Genomic DNA, 11,752 nt, shown 5'->3' on the forward strand with positions numbered 1-11,752 from the left:
GAAAAGCATAATACAGGTACAAGACAATCAAATAATTTTTATCTGCCTACAGTAAATTTTACAGTTTACCAAAAGGGAGTGTACTGTATGGGTATTAGGGTATTTAACAATCTTCCTCCACATATTAAAGATATATCTCATAATCCAAGGAAATTTGAAGCCTGTCTAAAACATTTTCTTTATACACATTATTTTTATTCCATTGATGAATATCTTCAATTTAACGCTGTTGCAAGTCAATGACATACCAAAGAATTTATAGTTTAATAAATTATGTTTATTGTCACCAAGTTTTAAAACTGTTAGTAATAGAACTTTTTATATTTCTGTCATCATTTTATTTTATTCTATTTTTTGGCTTATTTATCTTTTATATATGTACCACTTGATGTGTTCCATATCCTACCTGTTGTACTGTGAATCTATGGAATGTAAAATAAATGAATGAATGAAATTAGTAGTCATAGCTGTTAAGCTTCTAATTGATGGGTCAGCCATAAGAAAGATTGTTGATAAAAAAATCATTTAATGAAATAGAAAAGTTCATAGTTTATCATCAATCGTAAGGTTGAAATTCAGGATGACTGCCTTTACACATAACCTAGGTCTCCTTGAGTCCTCCTACCTGACATTGGCCCATGTGAATGTGAGCAAGGCCTTCTTGCACACAACATAAGCCTCTTTGCACGTGTTATAGTTTTGTTATTCATTTGTCAGATAGAAATGGTGGTGCTTTTCAACTGTTCATGAAGTCAGTGGTAGAGAATTGCTTTTCTGCTTAACAGCCTCCTGAAGACTTTGAGCCACTCTTTATATTGCTCTTGTGTGTACAGGCTCCAAGTGTAAGCATCTGCCCAGAAGCTCGATTTGTGATGCTGCGGTACTTAACGCATGTAGAAGTGTGGCAGCTTGGCAGTACAGCACCCATTACAAATGGAGATGCAGTTCATGAAGGCATTTTGCCTCTGATTGCAGATCCACTTCGATTACTCACTCTCAAATCACGAGGGGGTGATGTCATTGTCTGTGCAGATATGAGCAGTAATGGAAAGTGGATAGCCTATTCTAGTCTTAGGACAACAAGCTTTTTCAGGTTCCACTGTGTAAGTTTGCATATTAGTGTTGGTTACATTCAGGCACGTGCAAAGTATTCGTTTCTGTTTCTGTAGATAGAAATAGCCAGATATCCATGTTGTCATGTTTGTCATTGACGCCAAACATTGGTTAATTCTCATATATAAATGGCCAATGGATGCTTTTCCATTGTTATGCATGTTAGCAGTCAGAGTTGAAGTAATAGTCATGAACAGGGGTAGAAGATGGCAGCAAGAAGCAGTGATGGAAGGTTTGTTTGAGTCAGGATTGCAACAGCCTTCTTTCCCAAAGAGAAAGGCCATAGTGTACCTCTAGATATCAGTACTGCTAACCAATAGCAAACAGATGAAGACGGATTGAAACAAACTAAACTATAGGCCAAAATACATACTTTGTGTGTTTGTTTGCTATCTGCCTGTATTCTTCTTGTACATCTGTTGAGTTTAGTACTTTCTGGTAAATATAATTGTGTTTACAGAACTTGTCAGGTTGTTGGATTAGACATTTTTGACAAAGGTTGCTTTAATGGGCAAAAACAGTGTTTCATATGCACATAAGTTGTTTCTTGATAGATTTTATGCTTTGTATGCAGTAATGATGGTGATGATAACAACAATTTTCTGTTGGAAATTTCAGTAGTATTTACATCACTGAGGAATGCTGATCAGTGTACTCGTTCAGCTTATTTTTGGACTAATGTATTATTATATTCTGTAAGTTATGACTTAAATGTAAGATTTGGCGAGCGGAGTTTGTGGAATGAAAATCATTGTAATGTGTTCATTCTGTCCTATATGAAAAGCTAGGTTAATGTGAATGTATTATGCAGTTTTCATTTCAATTCTGTGAATAGGGCAGCAAACCTAGCCTGCAGAAAGTTCCTGATCTGTGTGAAATCGGTTCAGCTCATAGGATCACATTCACTGCAGACAGTTGTCGAGCCATAGTTTCCACTAGTACTGGAGATATAGCTGTGGTACAGTTAGGAGGAGATGAGCTGCTGTTGTTGCATGTTTTTCATCCACTTGATGACAGGTGTAAGTATTGGAAGTGAAACTTAACCCTTTAGAGCATAGTGGTTATACCATGACCCTAAACCCTACATTTTGCCCACATGGTGTATTTGTATGTTTATACCGTTCTCACAATAGACTCTTTCCCTAAATAGTTTTAACTAATTGATCCTGTAATGAAGATACACTTGTTCAGAATAAGTTCATGCTTCAGACGGTTGAAGGCTTAGTATAGTTAACTCAGAATGCAACAGTATGCTCCAGTTGGGAATGCACAAAGATCTTATATTTGTTCTTATTGTTTTACCAATAATTTATAAATAACCTTCTTACAAACATTTAATGTTGAAGGAAATTTGAGCCAGAGCATTTTAGTATCTACTCAGAAATTTGTTGAAAACAGTAAGAAATTTTAATATTGTATTTAAGCATCCTGTTGGCCGCGCCATAGCTCAAGCGGTTAGTCGCTGGCTTCCCACTGCGGTGGCCCGGGTTCGATCCCTGGTCTGGTCAAGTGGGGTTTGTGGTGGACAAAGTGGCCCTGGGGAAGGTTTTCTTCAAGTACTTCTGTTTCCCCTGCCAATCATCATTCCACAGATTGCTCCACAATCACCCTCACCCATCATCTGGGGCTTGTGCAATAGGCCAGAAGTGGCCACAGTACAAGGGACTTAGTCCCACCCCTCTACCAATAAAAAATAAATAAGCATCCTGTTGCATTAATATATCATTTATTTCATATAATAGATTTCCCTCTCCAGTGCAACTTATTATTAGTCACCCTTCTTCCTGAAAATATCTACATACACAGCCTGATTAACAACACAACTACACAGGCAGGTTGAAGAAGCTACAGACAAACAGGCATACATAACAGGACTGATAACACTGCACCAGCATCCTTAAGAACTGCACAGTAACACACATAACACCCACGCCACAGGAATTGCTGCACAAATGAATCCAAAACAGGAGACCCCAAACAAATATCGTTTGGACGAATGGACAGTGACAACAAGAATAACATTGGACTATTAATTATTTTTAACTAGTTTTAATTAATTTTAATTAAGGTCAATCTATTTTAATTAAGAAATACTGCATTCACGCATGATATGAGATTTTCACATACCATAGAGTGCTACAATTTTAGTGAAATAGAAGACACCTGATGTTGGCCATATACGGCTGAAACAGGCTGTGAAGAAGAAGGGTAAGCAATAATAAGTTGCTTTGGAGGCAGAAATATATTATATGAAATAAAAAAAATTGTAAAATATTTCAGGTAAAATAATTGTTACGAGTATCTTAGTGCTACAGCTGTAATTTTGAAACCTTTTTTTAATATCTGTGTTGTAAGTTTATGTATCATTTTGTGAACTAGAACAAACCAAAATAACAAGTTGCCCAACAACTTGTAATGTGGAGGTCTTACACTGAATTTGGTACAAAAGCTAGGATGCAGTATCAGAGATGAAACACTTGCAGCAGTATGATCTTTGTATTACAATGAAACCCAGATAAGATGTTCTATAATGTGTGAAACCTGTGGTTGTTCTGTTCGATTTATTACAGTGCTAAAGGATGCAGTCCACCTGTTAACTGTCTCTCATGATGGCCAGTTCATCGTAGCAGGTGATCACTGCAGCAATATTGTTGCATGGACCACAAGTGATTACAAGGTAGTGGCTTTATTTTCATAACAAAATATTTGATGCTTTAGTTTGCATTCACTTCAGAGATTATATACCATAGTGAGTCAGAAGAAGTTAATATTTAAAGATGTAATGGAATTGTAAGATAACGTTACGGTAAATTCACTTTTTGATACATATACAAATGTATCGGTCAGGCATACTTCTGGATCCCAGGTCACTCTTAAAATTTTCATAATACAGCCTAGAATTTTCTTTCTATTACAGTGTTTCCCAGATACAAAGATTCCTGCATTAGAAGTTAGATTTTTGAAGTCCTGCTGAAATTCCCATAATGATAATGTTAAATTTTTCGCAAGTTAGAAGTTCATTTCTTCTGATTTTTATACAGAAGTCTCTGATTTAATACATTTAAAGTAATGCTAAAGAATTTTACGCAGTACATATTTGAACATAATGTATTTAAAAGGCTTTACAACCATTAATTTCTCGTAGTCAAACCATACTACAGATGAAAATTGACTGGGGAGTGCTTCGTAATGTGTTCTCAGCCTATTGACTGTTCATTATTGGTTCCACTGTTTTCATTATTCATCTTTTGCTTGCTGAAGCGTGCCATGGAAACATATGTTGCTGCTCATTCAGTGTACAGCATTCATGTTTCATTGTCCATTGAACTTAGTGTTATATGTTTTATGCATGCTCTGTAAGTTTAATAACCAACCAACCACTGTCAAGACACTCAGCTACTCAAGAATTCTCCAACATTTGATGGAACCTGAAGGCTCCTTACCATGTTCACAAGAGCCCTCTACTGGCCCCTATCCTGAGCCAGATGAATCCAGTCCATACCACCCCATCCTGATATCTAGGTCTTCCTGGTGGTCTGTCATTTTGGCTTTCCCATCAATATCCTATATGCATTCCTCTTCTCTACCCATGCACATCCCGTCCTTGACTTGATCATTTTTATTATGTTTGGCAAAGAGTACAAGTTTTGAAGCTCGTCACTGTGCAGTTTTCTCCAGCCTCATATTATTTTTGCCTTCTTCCATTCTGAAATTCTCAGCACCCTTTTCCTAAACACCATCAGTCTCTGTTCCTCCCTTAATGTCAGGGACCAAGTTTAACCCAAAACTACAGTAAAACTATGGTTTTGTATGTTTTAATGACTACATTTTTTAAGGGCAAATGAGAAGAAAAGATTCTGAACTGAATTGTAGCAAGCATTACCCTAATTCATTCTACTCTTAATTTCCCCATGAATCAAATTTTGATTTATTGCTGTCATTCCCTGGTATTTGAAACAGTTATTGATTTCTTGGACATTCTCCATGATCCTGTTTGTTTATTTAAAACTACATTTTGGAGACTGGACTCTCTGTCCATCCTCAGGTGAAAGGTCTACTTATTTGGGTCCAATCAATAGAGTCTATCTCTGTGGACACTAGCAGCAAGGAAAGGTTGGATATATAAATAAAGCACAACATAAACCATCCACAGGCATTAAGACAAAAAAGTTAAAATGCCACATGTAAGAGGCCTAGCACCTGTTACTGTGCATAGTGTATCAGCCGCATTCAGTGGAATTCATTTGGCCTCTGCAATGCTCCAGCAACATTTTAACAGCTAATGGAAACCACCTTAAGGGGCGTCACATATGAGTCACGCCAAGTTACCTAACAACATGATTGTGATTGGCCACATGTCCTGGGAACACCTGGACAACCTACAGAAAGTGTTAAAAAAAATTCTGCCACTAACAGACTCAACCTTCTTAACTGCTGATAGAATTCTCTGTATGTACAAATAATTATGTTCTTAATTCATGATTTTCATCTGCACTTCCATAGGAAAACGTGTAGTTATCTGCTTGTTCAGTCCCACCCTTGTCCAATCTGACCTCCTGTACACCCAGTAAGTCCAACTTTCACTTTCTTATTTCATTTGCAACTATTATTAGTGAACTTGCCCTGTATAGGTTTTCTTTCCATGTGGCAAATCTCATGTCCATTTTCGTTAGCCTAGCCCTTTGCAACATTTCAGAACAAAGTGTTTTCTTTTACCGTGAGGAGGAGTTACCTCCATGCCCAATACTTTATGGAACCAAGTGACTATTTCGATGCCCACATGTACAAAATCCTGCACTTCATTTGAAGCGCAGGATTGCTGAGGGGATAATCAAAAGTGGAAGCACAGTAGATCACTGTAGGTCACGGTACAAGGGCCAAGAAGGCCCACCCCCATTTTTTTTAATTCGCTTAGTGAGGGGGTGGAGTCCAACTGGGTCCACTCAGTACAGCAGCCACTGATGGCTCCCTGTTACTGCTTATTCAGTACATTCACAGCTACTGTCCATATCTGGTGGTCATCTCCTCCATCCACAACCTGAGCACACACCATACTTTGCTGACCACGGGAACCAGAAACTGTTGATATTACTTGAATTTTGGTTTAAAGTGATTTAAAAGAATATGGTGATGGTTCCAATTAACCTTTAACATACGGACTTTTAAATTACCAGGATCCCTGTACGGCCAGAATTTAAATCACCCTAATTAATTATCACTGCAGACTTTCAGAAAAAAATGCATATTTTCCGTTCTATGCAACATAGAAATATGAACTAAAAAGAACCTGAATAACAATAACATTTTCTACATATACGTAAAAGAGCAAGTTTTACAAATGAAAATTAACTGTGAATATTTTGTCATGAAATGCAAAATATAAACTTTATTATATATGTTATGACATTCCAAAGGACTTACCCATGGTTTTTTCTTCAACCTTGAATCATGGTGATATTGTAAATATGATCACACTATATACTATCTGCTGTATACACGATGCAATGTTCCAGGCAGAAAAGAAATTTTGCTCTGTCTTAATCTGCATGTTTTATGTTCCAGCATCATTGTTCTCTGCCCAGATACAGCTGTGCACCAACTGCATTCGCTGTCCAGCCTCACACCAATATTCTTGTTGTCGTTTACAGCGACCATAAGGTGTGTAGTACTTATTTTCTTTATTGCTAGTGGGGTGGGACTAAGTCCCTTGTACTGCAGCCACTTGTGGCCTATTGTACCAGCCCCAGATGATAAGTGAGGGTGATTGTGGAGCAATTGGTGGAATGAAGATTGGCAAGGGAAACCGAAGTACTCGGAGAAAACCTGCCCCAGCGCCACTTTGTCCACCACAAATCCCACTTGACCAGACCCCTGGATCGAACCCGGGCCACTGTGGTGGGAAGCCAGCAACTAACCACTTGAGCTATGGTGCGGCCTTTGTAGTACTTCATAGTTGTTCATAACAAATTTAGGCACGTTCAAACCACCGTGGAATATAAGCTGAAGATGAAGAATCTTGTTAAAGGTTTGAGATGGGAAGTTGCAAGATTTACAGGTTTAATTTGTTCACCTTCACTCTATTGCTTGTTTTGAGTTTTGAACCTTCAGTGTGAGGAAAAACATACCGATTTTTCTGTAAATATGGTTTTACAAGGTTGCATTATTAATGAGTACCAGGACTGAAAACAAATTATTCTTGAAATTTCATGTTTATTTGCATATTGTGCCAAAAGAAAAAAATACTGAATGTCAAACTCCAGAATATTTCTCTTTCAGATTATGGAAGAATAGTGAGTTAATGGGTAAACTCATGTTACTTGCTGGCTGTGTGTCTGTGTGGGCTGTTATGAGCATAAGGAATCACGGCATATCCTGATGCACAATTGGTTTGACAAGTTTTGTCTTTCATTGCTTTAACTGCTCTGCCAGCCCCCACTTCTGCACTTTCCATGGTTTCTGTAGGACTTACAGTTAGTTTAATGCATATGTGATTTGTCATTGCCTGTGTAAGTGACAATACTTGATACTTTTGTCTGCTAGCATCCACTTGACTCTAACATAAGGGAATCCATCAGTTTCTGATGCTGCAGCAGCATACGAGTATAGCAGTGAAAGAGTTAATGGGATTGTTCTTTTCCATTCAGTACAGTGAACATTGTCCATGGCACAGACTAACATACTGTACATTCCTTTATAGATTGTGGAATACAGTTTGCACAGTCGTAAATATACAGCATTCTCCAGAGGACTTGAAAGCAGGCATCCAGTGCAGTGGCTATCCAGAAGTTTTGCAGTAAACAATGTGATATTTGACCCAAACAATGACGATATTATTATTCTTCAAGATGATAATACAATATGCATCATCAATAAGAATAAGGTTTGTTTATATTTTATAGCTCAGTCAGTATAGTGACTAGGCTATGGGCTTTACAGCTGAGTAATCTAGGCTCAGTTCCTAGCTGAAGCAGAGGTTAGTGGGTCTGAGCATCCAATCCAACAGGTGATGGGAGACTTTCCCTAGGGGTAATGTGGCTGGGGTGTGAAGCTGTCTGCTCATCCATCTAGTGCCAGGGTTAAGAATGCAGTCTCCAATATTTCTTTATGGTATGGTTCATAATTAGACTCAGTGAAAACTTGCTATTATCATACCGTCATGAATTTGTAATATAAAATCCTTCTGTCTTCCATATCCTTCCATCCTTTGTGTTTTGTGGTTACTAGGAGATTGTGTGCGATATACTGCATAAGCCAGTGAATGTCCACTCTTCTGTTGCCAGATAACTAACTGCATAGTGTCCCATAAGTCTTGAACCTTGGGGAAATAATTGAGCTTTGACACAGCTGTAATCTTTATGGTGACACAAATGCATGAACATTTTGCCAGTTCAAGAGTGTGGCATGAATTATTTGTGTTATGAGCTCACTGACCCAGTGTGTAGCATGGCATATATAGAACAATCTGTTCAGTATTTTAATTGATAGGTAGTGCCCTGGTGGTAAGTAATGGGTAAAATATGTGAATATATATCCTTAAATATAACGATAATTAAGAATAATTCACTGTTTGGATCTTGCAGCATATTGACTTTCACATGACAGAATGTAAAGTATACAGTTATTTTTATGGAGTTTATTAGAGTCTGTTCTCAGCACAAAGAGAATGCAGTGCATACACAAAGCTGACACAGATAAAAAATGTGCTGTGTACAGTGTGAATGATGACCTTGAAAAACAGAAAGTTGGCCACATGCTAGTTGGAACTGACAAAAAGTTTTTCCTTAGACACTAAACCAAGGTCCAAATCTTATGAAGGAATTAAAGGTTCACACAAAAAATGTGGTCAGATCCTTAAATCAAAAATACTAATACATTAATAAAATGGAGCTTCAGCCAGGACCACGCGAAGTATCATGTGAGTGCAGCTGTCTTAGATATTTTTGTCAGTCATCAAGCATTCCTCTTTGTCTATCCCTGTCTTTCCTGAGCCCTTCTCTGCAGTTTTCTCCTATGTTCTTCCTTCAGTGTGATATTTCCTAACCTGTTTTTCCCAGCTTGACTGTCATCGCCTTTGGCATTTTCCTTTTAGTTTCGTGTTCAGAACTGTATTATGACATGATGGCTGAAAGCCAGAATAGTGGAATAAGAAGAGGCAGCCCTTGCTAGTCAGTGGCAAAGTAAACTCATTTCCACAGCAGTGAATCAGCATGCAACAACAGAGGAACTGTTGGAGGACCAGCAGCAGTCAAGTCAGTGAGTGAGAACTCTGAAGGCTGCCAAATCTCTTAGACAGTAAAATTAAGTCATGAGTCCTGTGGGACCCCGAATCAATACTCACTGTGCTGGTGAGGGCCAGGAGCAATTTAGTAGTCAATCAGTCAAGTTAATCTTGAGATGTATTGTTAGCAGTTGCTATATAGCAATGACTAGTGAACAAACAGAAGGCTCTATGTATGTACTCGTATGTTCCAGGTGTAGTGATCTGTAGTGTGTGATTGTTATAGTTATTTGTAGTTACAAGTTATAAGGGTTTAGTGAACCCAATTATTGATCCAAACTCCATGTTTGTTCACACATGACAATGTTTTGGATTCTGTCTGCCTGTTTTTGTATACATTGTTGAAAATAGCCATGACAGCTTTTCCTTCTGTTTCAAACTTCATGTACTACTGAATTTTCACAGTTCGGGCAGTTTCCCAATAGGGCTGTAAGAAATGCAATTTGTTATGTCCCCATCAACAACAATTGTCTGTGTATTTTAGGAAATCACTATGAAACGTATGTTTATGCATTTTATGGAAGTTAGTTTTGATATTTGATTGACTGAGTTAATCGGCACTAAGTGAACTTTACAGTGCCAGTATCGGTAAGATCTGTGGTGCCAACTTCAGTGATGACAAGTCCACAGTATCTGACATACTTTCATGCTGTACCATTACATGCAGTTATTCTGCAGAGGTAGACATGATATAGTATGTCAGTGGGAGACTGCACATTGCTGTTGACCAGGTAGAACTTCCTCTTTATATTTCGAAGGTCTTGGTTTCAAATCTCAGTCTGGAGACTGGCTTTCCTCACACCCTGCAGAGCAACTTCCAGGATAGTATGAGGAGTTGGGAAGTGATTGCTTCCTTCTTACTCCTTGCCAATTCATTGTTCCCTAGCTCTTCCACCATTTGATGCCATATAGTCTGAACTAGCATTTGGAAATAATCTGCAGTTGAATAAATAAATGACTTGTCGTCCATGATATATATGTTTCGGCATCAGTGTGCCATCCTCAGGTGTGTTATTTACATTAAACTATTGCAATGCTCGCCATCATGTGTCATTTATGAAATTATTTAAAATGTATATTCTTCATTTACTATAATAAAATTTATATATATTAAAATTTGTTAAGATTTATCATCTTATACTTCTTAATTCAAACTCACATATTGTATGATTATTCCACTATGGGAGTCTTTTTCCTATATTTTGTGTATCCTGTGTCTTGTGATGTGTCCTTTTTTTTGGCTGCGTGCGTTGTAATGATGCCGAAACATATAGTGAAGTGACATGTGAGATTGAGTGCACTAGAAGATGGCCAACACATACATATCATGGATGAGAATCAGTACAACAGGACGCTAAAATACACCATTATAAATGACTTGTCAGTTGTGGTGGAATGTATAAGTATGTGATTCCTAAGTAACTAAAATTCAAGATATTTAGTTCTGAACAGTTCACATAAATTCAGTGGAAGTGTGTGTGTGATCTTCAGAGCTTTGCATTGTAAAGGGCTAGTGATGGGTTTGTATTTGTTGCAGGAACTGCCTTTGGCTGAAGCCAAGATTCCCAGAATTGATTCTCCACAGTTATTTTCAGATAGTCTGGACAGCAGTCAGGGTCATCCTCGAACAGCTGCTCCTCAGCATGCCTTCCATGTTATAAAGAAATACAAGGTGGGGCATACTGCATTGCATGCTGTCTATTGTTGCTAGGTGCCACTTCTCTCTACAGTACATAACCACTGTAATGTAACTGTTGCAGCATCTTGTACACTTGGATTGGCTGAGTGACACTGAACTGACTGCGGTTGAAGTGAGTCCACTTGCTCTTGCCGAGAAACTTCCACCTTCGCTTAAAAAGAAAAGGTTTGGTGTCATGTAAGGTGGCAGAAGGATGAAGCAAGATCAATGCATTAGAACCTTTAAAATATTCATTTTATTTCCATAAATTAGAATATTAATACTTTGATAAGTGAAATATTTATTTGTACAGCATGTCATATAACGTTCTGAAATTCTCTGTCATTGTAAACACCTGCATCCTTCATATAAGAAGAATTTATACAGTCTGTAGAAAATATTTGTTCTAATGGCTACACATGCTCAAAAAATGGTTGAAATAAATTACAGTTCTCAAGTCCATCTCATAAGTCCTTTTCATACATATCATAATGTGACAACTGAAGTTTAAACAAGGTGAATGTAAATATGGTGATACCCTGAAATCACACTTAAAATTTTTTTTGAGCAGCAAATGTGAACACTAGGTTGAGGATTCCTGCACGTGACACTTCCTGAGAGGCCCACGTAGTATGTAGGTGCCATTGACCAGCAAGCCAGCTGATTTTTCCAGGTGGAAACAC

The 11,752-nt window shown here is 37.8% G+C and overlaps 1 protein-coding gene across 1 annotated transcript in view; it reads left to right on the forward strand.

The window, feature by feature from the left end:
- Positions 1–11,529, forward strand: part of LOC111872993 (U3 small nucleolar RNA-associated protein 4 homolog) — a gene marked incomplete at its 5' end in the record, with an annotated part of 34,202 nt that extends 22,673 nt beyond the window's left edge. The window contains 7 exon segments of the mRNA XM_023867344.2: positions 834–1,103; positions 1,949–2,132; positions 3,684–3,790; positions 6,676–6,771; positions 7,811–7,993; positions 10,929–11,063; positions 11,152–11,529. Of these exon segments, the coding sequence (XP_023723112.1) occupies positions 834–1,103; positions 1,949–2,132; positions 3,684–3,790; positions 6,676–6,771; positions 7,811–7,993; positions 10,929–11,063; positions 11,152–11,271 (1,095 nt within the window). The 3' untranslated portion in view covers positions 11,272–11,529.
- Positions 11,530–11,752: the final 223 nt, after the last annotated feature.

Source organism: Cryptotermes secundus, unplaced genomic scaffold, assembly GCF_002891405.2.
Source record: "Cryptotermes secundus unplaced genomic scaffold, Csec_1.0 scaffold1175, whole genome shotgun sequence".
Lineage (NCBI taxonomy): Eukaryota > Metazoa > Arthropoda > Insecta > Blattodea > Kalotermitidae > Cryptotermes > Cryptotermes secundus.